The sequence below is a fragment of the Colius striatus genome, chromosome 3, assembly GCF_028858725.1.
Source record: "Colius striatus isolate bColStr4 chromosome 3, bColStr4.1.hap1, whole genome shotgun sequence".
NCBI lineage: Eukaryota > Metazoa > Chordata > Aves > Coliiformes > Coliidae > Colius > Colius striatus.
The window spans coordinates 18,881,607-18,900,081 of NC_084761.1; the positions used below are offsets into that span (position 1 = coordinate 18,881,607).

The 18,475-nt window shown below is 43.3% G+C and overlaps 1 protein-coding gene across 1 annotated transcript in view; it reads right to left on the reverse strand.

Moving 5' to 3' along the window:
• Positions 1–13,070: 13,070 nt before the first annotated feature.
• The window catches only part of CFAP299 (cilia and flagella associated protein 299), a 193,706-nt gene continuing 188,301 nt past the window's right edge, over positions 13,071–18,475 (reverse strand). Inside the window, exons 5-6 of the mRNA XM_061992191.1 lie at positions 15,741–15,870; positions 13,071–13,166 (exon numbers count right to left, since the gene is read on the reverse strand). Of these exons, the coding sequence (XP_061848175.1) occupies positions 13,071–13,166; positions 15,741–15,870 (226 nt within the window). The remainder of the gene's footprint in view (positions 13,167–15,740; positions 15,871–18,475) is intronic.

Here is an 18,475-nt window from a genome sequence, read left to right on the forward strand (position 1 = left end):
GCCAGGGCTGGCAGGTGTCCCCAGCAGCCTGAAGCCCTTGGGAAGGGACATGTATTGTGCTCAGGTAAAAAGAGGACAAGCCCTTTTAGGCACATAACCGCCCTGTGAGCTGCATGGGATCAGGTCAGGACTCCTCTGCTACAGCAGGGCACAGCAAGGTGCTCCTTCTTCAGCTGAGAGCACTTCATATGTGTCCTGCCTTGCTGCTTTTCACCATCCAAAGACCAAAAATTTCACACTCCCTTTGGCAGTAAGGCAGCATCAGACACCCCACAGGATATGTAATATTGCCCCTTTGCAACACAAAAGGTGCCTTACGTCATACAGCTGGTGGGGGCAAACACAGGAGCTAGAAGAGAAGCCTCGCTGCAATTTCACCATTTATAAATACACTGGCTCACAAGAAGGACATTGTTTCTACCTGAATAAAGGAGATAAGAAAATTGGCTTGCAGATTAGTATATGGAGCTTAGCACACAGTATGTCCAGCATGGTGCACTCACATTTTTAACAGGCTACAAAACATATATCGTGATCAAGTGCTAAATACAACACCAAAACATATCACTTATTGGAGACTGAACTTGTCTTTTGAATTCCACCAAATTTGGGATCAGTAACAAATATTGTTACACAAATATTGTTACACTAAGCCCATCTGTAAGTAAAAGAGGCAAATGCCTCCTCCTGGCAGGTAGGAAGGAAAGAGAAGATCCTGAAAAGCACAGTAGAGATTTTTAGATGCTTCCATATTTGAGTGCTCAAATACAGCCTACAGCAGTGTTGCATTTTTAGGTGGTTTTGAGGCACTGAATTTGCCACGTGCATCTAAAGACATTATCCATATATGTACAAGCACTTACAACTTCAATATTAATGCAAATAGTAAGATTAACTATGCTTTGCACTTCTTTGTATAAAAAACATTATAGAATATAAAATATTGTTCCAGCACATACATAAGTAAAACATTAAGGCCTGATCAAGGTTTTGGGCACAAATAATAAAACCAATGCAGATCTGTGCAGGAAGAAAACAAAATTGTTGAAACTGATAGCTAAAAAAAACCTTCAGCACAAGCAGCAAGCTCTGACTTAGATCCACAGCAGAACTGTCAATCCCAAAGAAAAATCTTTAGGTAACTGCAATATCAGAAGTGCTATTTCAACTTCAGTTATGCTATTTTCTACTGGTGAGAGAGGTGATTAAAAAAAAACCCAAGCTAGCACCACACAACTCTTTGAATAAAATACGCATACCTGAGTCATTTTCTAAACCCACAGCACCAAACAACTGGCCATAAGAATGTGATGTTTTACATATCCAACATATCTTCCAAATGATGGCCTGACTCTTGAGATTGGACCACTGTAAATCAAGACTTTGGTAAAAAAAAAATCCCTCAAAAACTCAGAGACATCACTCACCTAACACCACGCTTGTGCAATACCTACCTCTGCATCCAAGAAGGATTAGACAAGAAATATCTAGAGTTCAAAGTGGAAGGTCAAGCACCCCATCACAGAGCTTTTATTTAAAATCTTATACAAATTAGCCAAAATCCCTGTTTATGCAAAACTAATTCAGAATTTGGCTCCCACAGCCTTGCCCCACCACTTGACTGTGGGTGTTTAAGTTAAGTGTCTAAAATAGAAAGCCAGCCCTATACAATGCTATTGCAGCCAGTAAGGAGAGAGAGAGAAAGAATACACTTGGTGTGAGACAAAATGGAAAAAGTGACTTCCCGGGCCATGAGGCACCCTCTCTGAATCCTCCCTTTTGGGCAGCTGTTGGAGTTTGAGTGTGCTACAGAACATGTTGGGTTTCAAATACCCCTTGCTTTATGGATTGTCCTTGTGACACGATGGAACGTTCAGTACACACAGTTCTGTGGCTCCCAAAGTTAAAACATATCCCTAGCTCAAACTGGCCATGAAATTTTTAAACGCTGCAGTGCTGTGACTGCATAAACCAAATCAAACCAAACCAGTACATGATGTAAAGAGTTACTCCTCATTAGTAAATACCTGCTGGCAAACTCTCGGACCTGATTTCTGAGATAGCACCTCTCTATTATTTCTCTTCCATTTCTTCTGTGGAAGAAATCACTAGCAAGTTCAGCATTGTTCAGAGAACCGAACTTTGCCCGTGTCCCAGAAACTTTATAGTTTAACCCCACAGGTTTCTGAAAAGTTCTGCTGACTTCCAAGAGAAGAAATAGGTCACTTGAAATGATATATTTAACTATGTCAGTAGCATGTGCAATGGTGAAGCTGTGCTCCTGGCCTTGACACAGGGGCACGGTGCTTCCATTATACATATCACAGAGGTAGAGGCACCCGCAGGCTTACCCTCAAAACAACAGTTCTGACAGTGAACATTTTAAACTGCAAGCATCAGTGAGTGCCACCAAACCTACTCCTTCCTCTTACAGAGGCAGTATTTTCAACCAGAAGGCACACTTTGCTTTTTGGCTTTGGTAAAAGAACCTGAAAGATCAAATTCAATGGGTTATTATTTAGAGAACGGTCTGATTCCAGCTGCTTCTACAACGCTACAATGATGTGTTTTTGCATACAGCATTTATGAGACAAGACATTAAGTGGAAACAAGTGGACTGGGACAGTGGTGTAACAGGAAAAAGATATGCTGTGATCAACGTCCAGGCTGCCTAGCTCACCTTGCATAGCTAAGACTGAATGCTGAGGTGAAAGGACCGTGCAACCAGGACTGCCAAACATGGGTGCATTACACTGTTGCCCTATGTAATCTCAGTAAGAGAGAGACGGAAAAGAATCCAGAACCAATTAAAATAGATCAAGGACAACAAGAGTGAGACACTGACCTCTATTTAATCTTTGTCTAAATTCTCCATTGATAAACAATAGCTCAATACCTCTGCGCCTTTTTTGGGTGGGGATACCAATATACTTGAACTTGCTTTGCATCTTTTGGTGATGTACCAGTCCTAACTCATAGTGAGACAAGTCCTAAGTCAGTGTTAGCTGCTGGAGCTTTGGGAGGAGGCAAGGGGGCTGTAAGCTTTACAGCTTCCCACAGCCATCTCAGAGCACAAGGCAGAGAGCAGTGAAGATCCTCTTGGTACTGTGGCAAACAGGGGAGGAGCTGCTTCTCCAGCTTTGCAGCAGAAAGCTCCCCTGCCTGCAAGTGATTCTCCACCTCTTATGGTGCTCTCACAGGGCACCAAGGGGCAGATGACACTGAAAAATCTGCCCTTGTTTCTGTCTTCAGTGACTATTTTCACAGCAGATATTCCCTAGTGCAAGATTCCTGTCCCTGTGAATATCAGTATAAGCACAGTGCGAGCTTGTAATTCCATCCCGCTCCCTCACGCATACTAAAACTACTCCATAATTCTACTAATAATAAATATCAGGCTTACCATGCAGTATTTTGGCAATGTCCTACGCAAAACCAGAGCTTACCCTGAATTGAAAGGACTATCTGTATTTTTGGGATGGTTTAATCTTCATTACTCCTCTTTTTTGTAAGCTTTCTGCTGTGCCTGATCAACAACAAACCAGTTAATTCCAGCTGCTGCGACCACTTTGCTGGTATGACTGCCTCACAACTAGAAACTGTCTCCGTATGATCAACTGAGAGGGCATTACTATTTCTGTTAGGACAATGCACCCCCAGCAAGTGTACTCCAGATGTAAGCTTGGACAGAGATGCTGCTCTGTCTACGTCAACACCCTCAGCACTCACCATTCTGTGTAATAAGAGACTGTGAAATGTGCAGTGTGCTGGTCCTGATCTTGCAAACAAACCATGTTCTGGCAGGAAAAAAGCTTAATTAAAACTACACAGCGCAAGATTCACCAGGGTCAATTTCTTATTGTGACTGTCAGTTCACATAGTCATTACTAAAGTGGAGGAAGGCTTTTTCCCAAAGCTACCCTGAACTACTACAGCAAAAGTGCAGGACAATGGGCCAAAACGGGAGTCAGCAGACCCGCTCTTCTCAACCACTTCAGGTGCTTTGGGAATTCTAACAAGGGACTGTCACAAGCACTCGCCATTATGAATGCTGCATATTTCTGGAGATTAAGACACCTGGATTGAAAAGACACTTTTCTAGCTGTGTGTCCGCAATGACCTTCTCATCAGGGCAGGGAGAAGGATCTAAAGAGAGAGCTATTCACGTTGCCTGCCAGAAGGCTTTTGGTCAGCCAGTTTGCCGTCCACACAATTGCAAAGACACTCGTAAACTTGTGTCACTGTGACATTCAACTTCAAAGGTTGGAACCATGTTTCTGAGTTAGATCTGAGTGAAACCCCAAGATGATTCTGTAGCTTTTCTCTTCAGGGGCAGGCAGGTGAATATGTGTAAGAGAGGCTTTGCAGATCAGTGCCCACTTTTCAAAATACACATCTTGGCACAGGAACAGCAGTCTCTGCATCTGACAGCAGTATCTGAATTTGCTGAACGTGGAAAGAAAATCTTCTTTCAGCAATCGATGAATATCATCACTACTGGTGTGCACACTTAATGGCCTTTGAGAAGTTGGCAGAAGCCATTTTGCTGTCCTGTAAGCCATAGCTTGCTTTCTATCAATGTTTATTGCTAAGATATGGATGTATTAAAACACTGACAGGTAGGCAAGGAGATTTAGCAAAGTGAGAAAATAGTTTCATTTAAAAAGAGATATTTAGTTGAAATAAAATGCGATTTGTCAGTTTGCATTCTTTGTCCCCATCTGAAATCCCCCATGGACATCTTTTCATCTCAGTTTCTTTAACATTTTACAAATGGCAATGAGGGCTGTGGAAAGAACCTGTAGCTTGCTTGTCAGTAGATATTCTGACACTGGCACTGCTTCCAGAATGGAAACGTAGCTCTGCGGCTCTTCTTAATAGACTTTGTGGCCTGCGCCCTGCTCCCAGTAAAGAATAGATGTGCTCTAGCCTGGTTACAGTGATTAGTGAAGTTTTATGAGGACAATATACTTAAAAAAAACCAAATCATGAGTTCCTTGAAAGAGACTCCATTAACTCTGCTGTGGAAACAAGGAAGAAATAAGATGGCCATGGTGCTGCTCTGAAACTTTAATCTTATCTACTGAAATAGCCAAATTAAAGGTCATATCATAGAATGGTAGGGGCTGGAAGGGACCTTTAGAGATCATCTAGTCCACCCCCCCTGCAGAAGCAGGTCCATCTAGAATCAGGTCACATAGGAACATGTCCAGGTGGGTTCTGAAGACCTCCAAGGAAGGAGACTCCACAACCTTCCTGGGCAGCCTGTGCCAGTGCTCTGTCACTCTCAAATATCTGAATCCCTTCCCAGAATAATGAGAAATCCAGACTTGGTTTTACCCAATATGAACTTTAGTCTGTGCAACAGATCACAGAGTATCAGAAACTAACCACCATCACCTACTGGTGTAAAGCAGCTCCCTACCTGTGCCCTCCTACAGGAAAGGTGAGAGACTGTGGGGACACAGGAGAAAAAGTCTCCTCCACCAGATCTGTCAGAGTTACTGTGGTCAAGAGCAGGTGTACTGACAATAGAGCATCAGACAGTCTCACTTCAGTCTCTGGGACTGAGCCTCCAGACACGTTTCTGGGCATGTAAGAGAGAAGAAAGTGACCAGAAATAATCAAATCAGTAGGGATTTTCCAAGGGCAAGTCATGTCTGACCCATCTGATTGCTTTTTGTGATAAATCGATTGGACTTACAGATGAGGGAGAAGAGTGGATGACATTTATCTCAACTTTAGCCAGGGTTTTGCCACACTCCAAGACAAAATCCCCTTACACAAATTAGGACATTAATACCAGAATGACAAAAAAAATCTGATCAAACGATGAGGCTCAGACAGTTGACATGAATAGGCCATCTTCTGTTGGAGACCAGCAATAAGAAGACAGTCGCAGGAGGCTGACGTGCCTCTCAGCATCTGCCCAATACAAGCCAAAAGCTTGCATCTACTTGGTATCAATATGCAGTCAAATCACAACATCTTTGGGCCAAATCTTTGGCAGACACAAACTACAGTGCTTCACTCATTTCAATGTTAAATGCATAGCCAAGATTCACCATAACAGTCATGCTTAAAAGACTGGTAGACTCTTAAGAAGATAGCTATTTGCTATGTAAACTAGCATTACTTCACTGATTTATGCTGAAGGGATTTTTCTTATGTAACTTTTGACCCAGGAAGTGAAAAACTATTAATATTCTTAAATTTAACATCTCAGCCTTTCAACTGTCAGCAGAACTGATCCATATTATGCCTAAGGAGAAACTCAGGGGAAGGAAACATCTGAACTCATCCTTGGCATGGGGGTCCATCTGGTGACAGCCAACGTGCTACCTGAATGGCTTTTTGTATCTTCTATCAATAAAGGCAAAATAAACTACTTGAAACGCTAAGAAGGGTTAAAGAATGTGTTGACCCCTAATGTTGATGCAACAGCACTAAAAATTATTTGTGCAGAATGACATATAGTCTGAACTTGGTGCAGAAACACTCTGTGTATGTTGCATTTTTAATGGAGATGACTAAATGAGGTGCTTGTTACTTATTTTCCTCCCTTCCCCCTTTTTTCTGCCTTGGCTTGCCAAACGTAGCAGCTCAATGGCATAATCATCAAAGCAAGTACAGAACAAAAGCTTACCTACCTTTCCCGTGTTTATAAAAATGAGGCAAACATTTCAGTATGATATACTGACAGGCTCCACATCTCAAAACACTGTCCAGCTTCCTAAATCACTTCTCTGGGATATCTATATATAAACTCATCTGCCTTTCTGCACAGCATACAAATCATTTGGTACAAATGTACAAATCAGGTCTTACGTCAGTCTGGAGGACAGGTCTCTACACAAAACAGCTGCAGGAACACAAAAGCTACAAAACACCTAGACAGACAAAAAGAATAATGGTCACCACATGGGACAAATTCTGTGTACACACTGATGTGATTATGGAGTGACTCCATCTGATCCAGTTGTCACTCCAGATTTCCACCTGTGAAGCTGAGGTGCAGTTTGGACTGCTACAGATAATCTGATTTATTTTTACTTTTCTTCCTGGCTCTCTTCTTCTATTAAGAAACAGGAAAAATGCAAAGAGATGAAAAAATTGTGCTCTAGAAGTAGGGATCCACCCCCAGCTAGATAGTTTCAGACTGAAACTATCTGAAGTTGTGGCTAGACATAAGACAGCATAATTATGTTTCTCCCCTTTCATAACACAAAAGTCACTTGTCTTACAGTTAGGTATGACTAGACTTTCCAAGCTGATCACCCAACTATAGTCATTCTACCACAGCATTATAGGAGAGGATCAGTGGATGCTTCCTATTTGCTCTCACCTTCACCAGCGAGGATAAGTTATCCACAAGAGGCAGCACCTTGAGCTACAGCCAGTGAAGCTCCAGTCTGGTCTGCACATCCTGCTCTCTCCCTCCTTACTAGTACAGTTCCACTGCAAGCCACCACCAAACCTACAGTTTGGTAGGAAACCTAGCCTTTTTATTCCTTAGCCCCAGGGAACACAGTAGACTTCAATCTCAATTAAGTTCGTTTAAATGATGCATAACTTCTGTGCCATTGTCAAGGTCAGTCTCACCAATTTCCATCAGTCCCTTTCAAAAGCACTATTTAAAACCTCCAGGTTTCAACTTCTTCAGAGCTCACCATGTAACGTATCTAGTAACTTCAGTTATTTTCTCCCTCCACACAAGCATTCGGAAGTCCTGGGGAAGAGGAAACCACAAATATGCCTTCTGGGGGAAATTAAATAATTACGTATTTGCATAACAAAGTGATATTAGCAAAATCTGTTCAGCACGTGAAGGCCAATCCCACACTTCCATTTATTAGTTGCCTGGATCTCAGGCTTTCCAGAACTTACTTACAAAAGCTATCTCCACTGCTGCGACTCCTACGTCAAGCTCTCGTTGCTGTCATCTGGCAAATACCTCCCTGCAGCTTCACCTCAACTGGCTCACACCAGCCCACAGCACCATCTGTTTGCCTGTCTCATTCGGGCTTCTGTGTATTCTGCTCTGGCAGGGCTCCTGACACCAGTGTCGGTGACACTAGCTTTGCTCCCAGCAGCATGTCTCCAACCCGGCTATTACTAGATCTGCAGTCTCTGGCTAAGAGGTGTTGTTCCCACCCCCCTAGAAGCCATCATTCCAGAGAAACTTTGTCTCCTCTCACTGGATTCAGCCACCCAACCCGGTCAGCAGAATCCTCCACAGTCAGCTCCAAATAACTTGGCCATCCTATGTCGCATTGTTTCCTTGCACCCCAATACACACACGTTCCCATGTACAACACCATGAAGTTCACAACCAACCCAGGAGAAAAATGAGCACATCAGCCAGCAGTGCTTAGAATCACAAGACACAAACTGCAACATGCAGAGCCAGCTCTCCCCTTTTGCTGGGGAACAAAGTGGCATTTGCTCTCTTTTAACCTCCTTGCTCTATGTCTCAGGGCTGTGTACAGAAAACAGCGTGTCGCTAGGCAGGGTCATGGTGAGAAACCTGTACAGAACTGCTCCTGCGTACAGCCATCGCATAGATCCACTCTGCTCGCTTTTTAAGCTTGCTAGGCTGGGTGTTTGCTCAGGTGGCCAGCATCAGCCTTTGTGCTGGAGGTGCCTTCCCAGCATAATTTCTTCTCTAGGGCCCAGAGATCACATGTTTCTCTCATCCCAGAGAACTTCTGCAGTGGGATCTGTCATAACTCTGCCTGGAGTTGAGCTGGAATAAAACATGCCTCAAGCGAACAATAGCCAAATAAAAAGAGTTATGTTTTTTTCTTCTTGTAAAGAGCGGGTACTGCACACAGGGCTAATCTGCATGGCTTCAGTATGTTCAGCACCTGTGTTTTTGTTTTCTTTGCAGTGGAAACAGTGGCTTGGCCTGCACTGCTTGTCCCTGCCTGCCTTGCAGAGAATTGCCCAAAGGTTTTACTCATTTTTAATCTGACTTCTTTACTGTATGTGGGGAGCTAGAGTTAATGGAGAATTTTCCCCTACAACCTCTTTCACTGATGGCCAAAAGGAGAAGGTCTAGTGATGGAGTTGCACGCTGCTTGGAGATAGGAGTCAGCTATTATGGGGGTGCTGCCATGCCCTGTTTCCTTCTTTTGGGCTTGTAGACGCAGCTAGATTGTCAAGGCTGCTGTTGAAATCACAAACACAGAGTCCACAAAGTGCTGCCGTGTCTTCTGAGCTGGTAACTTACTGTATAGCTACCAAATTAAAAAATGGGGCTTAATTACCACCTTTGCTTGGGTTCCTTGGACAGATGGCTCTCCATAAAACCACTTTTAGTTGGAAAATGCAAGGCTGCTGACGCCTCTCCATAAAATCCTGTTGAACTCACTAAATTCCATTTCACGTAACATGAAAAATTTCTAACTACGTCTAAAGCATCCTGTTGTGACAGTTACAGAACAAAGAACTTCAGATTTTGGTGTAAAATGGCTTTTCTTTTCCAAGCACTGTATTTTGTACTAAATAATAACTCTTCCTGTGATTCTGCTTGTGGCTCGGGATGGAGCTGTTCACCACCGATCTCATGCCAGCTTCACTCTATTATCCAAAACAACAACAACAACAGTTCCGAAGGTTGTTGCAAGTCCAAAGATCCAGACTCCACATAAAAAGAACAAAACTATGATTTTGGCGGTGAGGTAAAGGAACATAAAAGAATCCAAAACACATACAGGCTAATAAAATCTGTAGACCGTAACTCATGTACGCAGTTTAGACATGCTTGAAAAAACACACACAACACCCAACCCAACCTCACCTCCCAGTATAAAATCTACAGTTCTGGGAATCCTTTGCAAGGATGCACTTTCCCATCAGTGTCTAAAATCAGTTACCTTGCAGCAGTGCACAGACTCTGCACCTGCAGTAAATGTCATGATCAGCATCTCTTCTCAGAACAGAACGGAGCCATTTCCATTCACCTTACCTTTAGAGTAGGCAATGATTTCAGGCTGGACAGTTTGCACATGTTTCTGCTAAAAAGTCACAGAGCACAAGAACATACATAGGAAGCCTTCATGTGGTTACCAGTCCTTAGGAAGCTTTTCTCTTGATTACCATATGTTTTGTATGTCCACTTTGCTGTGTGTCTACCCAGGGCTGAACAGTGATGAGACACTGGGAAAAACCACCACTGACGTTTTTGGGAAATGGGAGTGTAACAGCACTTAGTTGCTTTCAGGCACTAACCTGTTTGTCTAAGAAAATCAACCTTTTCCTTAAAATGCCAGCCAGATTACAGAAGTGTCTGGGGACAGATTTTCACTTACTGCAGAGGCTAGAGTTTCTCCCCATTAGGATTGGCAAAGGACCACAACATGTAACCTGCGAGCTTTCATTGACGACAGTGCTTTAAGGTCTTAGGTTTCTATACTCAGAAGTGGCAGAAAACCAGAAGATTAGCTCATAGGCAAGGATAGGTGAGAAGGAATCAAATGAGTGTACTGAGCAGCCAGTAATTCTGTGAATTGCTCAGTAACTATCATTCTTTCATTGCATATATTACAGTTTAATTTTTGTCGCAAATGAGGTATATTGCTCAAGTCAGAAACAGCAGGAAATTACAATTCCATAGGAAATCAGCACCAACTGCAAAAGATGAGGCTTCCTACATCTTTACAGCCTTCCAGTTACCTATCTTTAGAGTCATATAATGCATTGGGGTATTTGTTGACCTAAAAAGACATAAAGCTTGCTTAGATCCAAATTTCCTTCCATTTTTCTCCAGATGTAGACACAGAATTCTCCTAGACTTCCCGCTGTTCTTTCAAATCAAGATCATCAATTAACAAGATGAAAACAATGGAAACTGAATTAGTGGAAACAGCTTCCAAAACTGTAAATTTACTTCTATTAAGTCCTAATTTGCATTACTTATTTGTTACAATGATTCGAGACCACGTTCTCCAAACTCCAGGGAGCACTTTCCAACTTTTAAACACTAAAATCTGATTTGATTGAGAAATAAAAACATCAGTTCACTTGTTGAGAGGAATTAAAAATAGAATTCATATCCTTTCTACTAACTGGGCCTTCTGCTAGCCCTCATAATGAGGACTTCTAACTCTCCAGTGAGTAGAACACACAAAAACGTACTGTTGTCAAAATGGCTCTGGAGTTTTGATTTTTTTTTCCTTTAAAAAAACATATCCATAATGCTAAGCTCTATCATAAAGGCACTTTTTCTTCTTTTTCATGCAAAAATGGTACTTGAATGCTACAAAAACACATGGGAGTCAATATCTTCCCTTCCCTTGAGCTGCTTCAAACACCAGGAGAGTAAAGCAAAGCTAAGTCAATGGCAGAAGCCTCCTTTCCAGGTAAGATGGAAGCAATAACAGAAATCTTCATGTGTGGTACTGCTAGATGAGGGGAACACCGAGGCCAGAGGCCTGCCCCACAAGCGCGACGTTTTCCCTCTGGGGACGTTGTTGCCAACGCACGGCGGTCACCTGCAAAATCAGAGCGTTGCTGCAGTCCCGCCGGGAGACAGCAGCTGTCCGGGCCGCCGTGCGCCCGCAGCGAGCGCACCACGCGGGGCTGGGCTGGGCTGGGTGCGGGTGCCCGCGGCCGGCAGCCGCTCGCCTGCGCTAGGGGGCTCTGCGAGCCCGGCGGCAGCGGCGCGGCCGGGAGCCACCGCCTCCCTCCCCGCTGCAGCGCACGGCCGCGGGAACGGACCTCCGCCAGGCCCGGGCACTGCGGACAGGGCAGGGGGCTACGGCCTGGAGCGCTTTGTGTAAATGCACGGTGTTGTTACAGTAAATGATGTTGTTGTATTTTGGAAATGGCAGAACTTTGTGACATGGAACGTTTTAAATGAAAGGAAACAAGGCTTCAAGGTCTCTCCCAAATTACTGCAGCTTTGAAGTAACAACTTTCACTTTGTAATTGTTGGAACACTCCCTCTCCACGCTGTAAAGGGATCTTTAATGTGCCAACTGCTAAGACAGGCTCTCAGCCTTTTCCAAGGGGAACATAGTTATGATGAGGCTGGCAGACAAACTTCACCCTAAGGTAAACCTAGCAGCGTCACTTCCATCCTTTTTCTTGTCTGAGGTGTCTCACTTGTCCTTTTCACATATCCATAGTACCAAGGCCAGAAAAGACCATTAAAATCAGCCACTCGTTAAAGAATAACGTCCAGGGAATTTTATCTATCCCTTTTCAGCCTTTGGCTCCTCTGCCTGCACCTTCACGTCCTTTTCTTTCTTCTGTAATTATGGCTTTTGTCTCCTGCTAGTTCCTTTTGTTGCTTAGCTTTGTGCCACCTTCCAGTTCTCCAGTAAGCAGACAGCTACGTTGGTGGTTTTACCAGCTAGGTCATGTAAGTACGGGCAACTTCCCCAAGGTGCCCCGGGAATGGAAAAGAGTCCCTTGGGCCATTGTGTTGCTGCCTGAACATCTGGCAAGTTGGTACAGGAATAGCAGCATGAGCAGGAGTGGATGAAAAGTGGCCTTTGGAGAACCACTAATGCCATGAAAATGCTGCAGATTTCTTTAAATTTACCGGTCTTTGGTGAAACTTCTCCCTGCTAACCTGTGAATGGCTTGGTCCATATGGCATGATATTAGATGCTCAAGAGAGGTCCAGGCCTGACTGAAAAAGAGTCTCCCAGGACATATTTAAAACATTTTGTTGCTGGGAAACTATGCAACAGTAAGTTTTTTTTTCTTTACTTCGGGAAAGAATGCAGCAGCTGTCTCCCCAGCCAACCTTCTGCCTTAGGACTAGTGTGAAAAGCCAGGTCCATAGTTCCTGTCTTCCCTTTGGGTGCTTTTGCAATTCACATGCCCTATGGTCTTCACAAAGGAAAACCAAGGGGCCCAGATATATTCACTCTACAGCCAGCATGGCATCCCTTCCTTCCATTTCCTTCCCTCAAGGAGTGAAGCACTGACCAACTCTATGAAAATCCCTCTCACTACTCTGGAACACAAGGTAAAGATATTTCAACTGTTTATTTTTCTCCCAGATGACTTTAAAATAGGTAAACAAATAACTAGGAGAAGAGTCACACAGATGGACTTTAAGTTCCTCTTCTGATGATGTGGTCATAGATAACAACATGGAGATAGAGATCTGTTTCAATGGGTGTCCGTGTTGTGTTGTCTCCTGGGTACGCCTGAAACACAAAATAGTACAGATCATAGAATCATAGAATGGTAGGGGTTGGAAGGGACCTTTAGAGATCATCTAGTCTAACCCCCCTGCAGAAGCAGGGTCACCTAGATCAGGTCACATAGGAACATGTCCAGGTGGGTCTTGAAGACCTCCAAGGAAGGAGACTCCACAGCCCCTCTGGGCAGCCCGTTCCACTGCTCCGGCATCCTCACGGTGAAATAGGGTTTTTTTATGTTTAAGTGGAACGTTTTGTGTTCACAGATACTGAGTCAGGAGAGAGAAAAGATATGTTTTTTAATATCATGAGCTTTCTTCTTCCCTCAGAATATAACAGTTTGATAAACGCAACTAGCTCTAAGGATGAGTATTTCTCAGTGAAGATTAACGTCCTCGCACTGGGCAGTTCATTTCCCCTATGGTGCTTTCACAAATGCAAAGACAGAGATAGAGTTCTTCTAGCTAAATGCAACTACAAACAAATGGACCACCTAACTGGTCAAAGAGAAGGCCTGCTTGCAAAGATCAGGCAGCTTGTACTAAGTCTGTTCAATCTGATTCCAATGAGAGAGCACTCATGCTGGTTTCAGTTTGGGCCATAGAAAGCACTTCTCAAAAGCTTGTTCTCCATCAGCAAGTGTTATAGAAAAGCCTAAACCAGTTGAGTCTCATGGGGATTCACAGGCCTGTGCCCTGCAACCTGTGGGGAGATGCAACGTACATACACAAATGCTTCTTATTGTGGCTCTCGGCACGCAAGGATCTTTCACATAGACACTAAAGAGCTGGTTGTTACAGATGCTGTGCAGCTGCAGGAAGCTGGATTGGTGGCCTACTTTCAATGCAGCCAAACACATTTTTAGGTATGCATTTTTGAATTTCTAACAAACCAATGCACTTATTTTGAAATACGTATAATTTGATATTTTGTACTGCTACTATTTATATGTGACCATCTTTCTTGGGAAGCGCATCAAAGAAACCATCACCCTAGATCAATTCTGTAGAAACCCCAAGAAATTATTGCTCAGCTTAGTTCATGTTGGTTTTGAGAGTAACCAAAGCCTGAGTGTGTTTGTCACATCCAATCTGTAGTTCAAGGACTTCAGTTGTAAAGTTTAAAACACTTGGCACCAGAGGAACACAGTCAGGCTCTTATAGAGGGAAGCTGTCTATAATGTTATTACCTATTCAGCCCCCAACATGAAAGATAAAACACTCATGGCAATGCAACCAGCTTTAGACTATATGGCTGAAAATGGGATGTCTTGGTATGACTTGAGCAGCTGCTTTGTTTGGATTCAACTGCCCTGTAAATAAATGGTAGAGACCAATCAACTTCAGCAATACTAGGATCAGAGCAATTTTTTGGGTGAAAGAAAGCAGATCTTTGTGTTCATTGTATGTGAGAGACACAGAGTGCACAAAGTTACTCTAGCAGTACCCAGGCATGAGTATTTTCTTTAGTTCAATTGTAAACCCTTCTGAATCCTTTACCATGTACTGGAGAAACACAGCTCTCCACAAGAAGTTGCATCTAGTCTCAAATTTCCCTTTTGGGAGGGATGGGGTTTAAAACCTGAGTTTGACCCTAATGTCAGTGAGCACCTCAATCTGCTACAAGAACTAACTGACCTTGATGGGCTCACTTTCCTTAGGACTTTTCAAATCTTTTGTATTAATGAAAAAGAATAAGCATCATGTGCAGCTGGGAAAGGAATTCTGCCAGTTTCAGTTCACCACTGCAAAAGTGCTGAAGATGGCCCAGGCTTCAGACACAGGAACTGATTCTGCTTTCTGGATGTGCTGGTGTTCAGCAAGCCCTGCCAGGACCTGGGATATTACAGTTTCTGTAAGTTGTGGCTTTTGTTTCAAAGTAGCCTAATATTTATTTATTCTTTCAGAATCCAATCTTTACTTATTTTTACCCACTTGCAGGCACGGTTCATAAAAGAGATTTGATTTTTAAGAGGAGATGAATACAGGGACCACCAGCCTCAGGACACTGTCACTAACATTTTAGCAATTTTTTGCTTTTACCTAGAGGCACTTGTAAATGTCCTTGGAGTAAATGATATATCTGCTTATACATTCCTGTGCTTCATTCCTCACACCTTCCAGTCAGTGCTGCTTTCCTCCTCAGCCTGTTGCCTCTCCCATGCTTCCCTTGCCTCAGCACTGCTAGGCAACTCAATTAATGAGACATAGCCTCAGCCTGCAGCCTATCCTGGCAATAATGGCAAGTGTTTCTGGTTGGACATAAAAAGGGCAGTGAAAGGGGCAGGGCAAGAGAAACCCTGCTTTGGAAAACTTTCCATTTTATCATTCAGTTCAGCTTCTGATTTTCACTGTCACAAAGGAAAGGGCTAAACGCACTTGTTCATAGAGAAAGTAGATTAAGTTTGTCCTGACAGGGACCACAGCAGCTTTGTTAACAAAAGGAATACGTGTCTGAGTAAGCCTGAAATATTAGGTGTGCACTGATCAAGGTGCTACTTGTAATCGGACTTAACAGTTTGGCAGTCAAACTCCACTGCTTAAAGGTCATTTAGAACATTGAAAGAAAAAAAGACATTACCTTGGGATCCACATTTATTATTCTCCTGTCACTTTTGTGCTTGAAGAGTAGTCCACGGGAATTTTCTGCAATCACCTGGTAATTTGGGCTGGAATTCAAAGTGCTGACATTTCTATCCCAGTTGTAAAAGCTGTGAAAATGTGAAACAGTAATGTTGTACTCTTAATGGATGACATTCTTCCAGATTGAGGGGTAGTTTCTGACCTCCTTATTCGTGTTGAGTAGTTTCTGATTCCACAACAGCCCCTCTGAAAGCCAGACAGATTCACTGAGAAGCAGAAGTCTACTAAATATTAAAAAACCTGTCCAAATATGGCCCTAAGTATCTGATCCCTGGCAAACCAAAATAGAGGCCCCTAGCCATCTCCTCATCCATTCAGTACTAGTATTACTAAAAGACTCAGAGCCTGAGCTGTAACTAGCAGGAAGTGGTAGTGCTTGAGAACTACTGCTGTGACGGAAACAGCTCTGGAGACCACCTGAAAGCGCTTCCCGGACTACCACAGATCTGCAAACCAGATGTGGGAACCGACAGTTTCCCCTTAGGATCTCACTGGAACTCTCTTGTTGCCTTACTGTTTTCCTTTCTCTTGTTTTTAATTTAATTCTGGTAGTAAGAAGTTTTTAGAAGTCTCTTCGTGGGCCAGACACAGAGGGCAGAGCTGAATTCCAGCTGCCCAAGGAAAAGCCCCGCTCCCCCGAGAGCTGTAGGTGTCAGCCTGAGATTAATTCTGGAGCAAACTGTTCAATCAAGCTGACTGTGCTCACTAGTTTCCAAAAGATCCATAAAGAAAAGTCAAAAGCAACCAGCCTGCCATGTCAAATAGGAAATGGATACAGGAGGGTTTCAGCAGTTTATCAGTCTTTCTCCCAGGTCAGATGTGCTGGAATTCACTGAGCCCTCTCACACTTTTAGGTTTTGACTTCTCGAACTTTTCATCGCCTGACCTCAGCCCTTCTGGGCTTTGTACTTGCCGCACAGCCAACTAACAAGCTGTCATTCACACGCTCATTGTCAGTACTTGTTTAGAAACCTTTTCGGCCAAGATGCATCTACACATCCCTTAACACGATGGCGCTGATACATGTGCCTCACTGGGATGGATACTCATTTGATCACTCAAGTGGCACATTGCATATCTACTGATGATCAGAGGAGCAAAAGACAGATGAGATGAGAGAAAGTTAGGAAATGATTCTTTGTGTAAGAAGGTTTCAACAAATTTAGAAAAAGCTTTTTAATTTTCCTGCCTTTTGCAAGGATATGTCATTTCAACTAGATACATGGTTCTCCTCTTTAAAGTACCTTCGTTTCCTCCTCACTTCAAAGGAGTGCAAAACAACAGGCCTCACTGCTCCATATACTGTTTAACATCCCAAACACCTCAGGTAGGAATGGAGCAATGCAGAATGACTTGGAGATGAATTTTCAGCATCCTGATAGAATTCATCCTGGCATCTCTCAAGTCTGCTGAAAGTCAGCCTTGCAGTCTGAAATGATGCACTCAGCAGAAGCTATCCTCTGAAAGCCTCTGCAGCCTAATGTTTAAATGTCTGCAGAAAATGAGTGAAAGGTGGGTGGACGCGATTCTTTCTAGCTTAGTAGTAACAACTGCTTTGCTTTGATAGGCTAATTGGTTTCATTAATTTGTCATCTATAAAATTATTTAATGCTTCCGAGTATCCATGTTAAGTGGCAAACTGAAGATTTTTTCACTCACTGTTTACATCCAAGAGTAAGATTACATAAACTTACATGCAAATCAAACACACAGATCCTTTTAACTCTTTACTCAGTTACCTTATTTCATCCATACAGCTTTCTGCGGTTCCCCAGGACACAACTTGGATAACAAGGCCAAGGGCACAAACAGAGATTGTTTCTGTTGGAAAACCACTACCAGATGAAGCAGGAATTGCTCTACGTGATCTCAGGGCAGGTGGCAAGTGAGTGGGATACGTCTCTCTGCAAAGATTTCCCCACATTCATTAAAAGGAAATTAAAACATCTGAAGGCGGAAACAGTCAATTAGCTGTCGGATAATAACTTCCTGCAGTTTGCAAGTTTCTAACCCCACTCCTATCATACTTCTCCATTTCAGCCAGTGAAGACAAGACCAGAGCTCAATCAGCCTTTCTGCTGTGAAATCAATGTGTGGTGCAAACAGGCTTGCTACGGACTCTTCCACATCATGCCAAATTAGTTCCCATCACGTGCTTAAATGTGAGATGTAAGCCACAAGTCTACTGGTAAATCAAAGTGAACTTCTCTGAATCCTATACGGAGGGCTAAGAGAATGGGGCTGTGCCCTGTTCCACTCTCCAGCTGCTTTTTCTCCACACACAAGCCTCAAGCTTCTTGGCGTTTCCATGTTCTCTAAAACAAAGACCAGCAGATAGCAAGATGGCAGTGCTGTGAGGAAGCCTAGATTTCTGGCCACAGAAGGAAACTTTCCCTGCATACCTTTACTCACATTCTTCACTGAAAACTGATGCTAGCAGTGGCACAGGCTGCCCAGAAGGGTTGTGGGGTCTCCTTCCTTGGAGGTCTTCAAGACCTGCCTGGACGTGTTCCTATGTGACCTGATCTAGGTGACCCTGCTTCTACAGGGGGGTTAGACTAGATGATCTCTAAAGGTCCCTTCCAACCCCTACCATTCTATGATTCTATGACATCAAGAGACTTAACAATCCTCACACCCACCTTCAGCAGGCAGGATGAGAAGAGCTGCTGC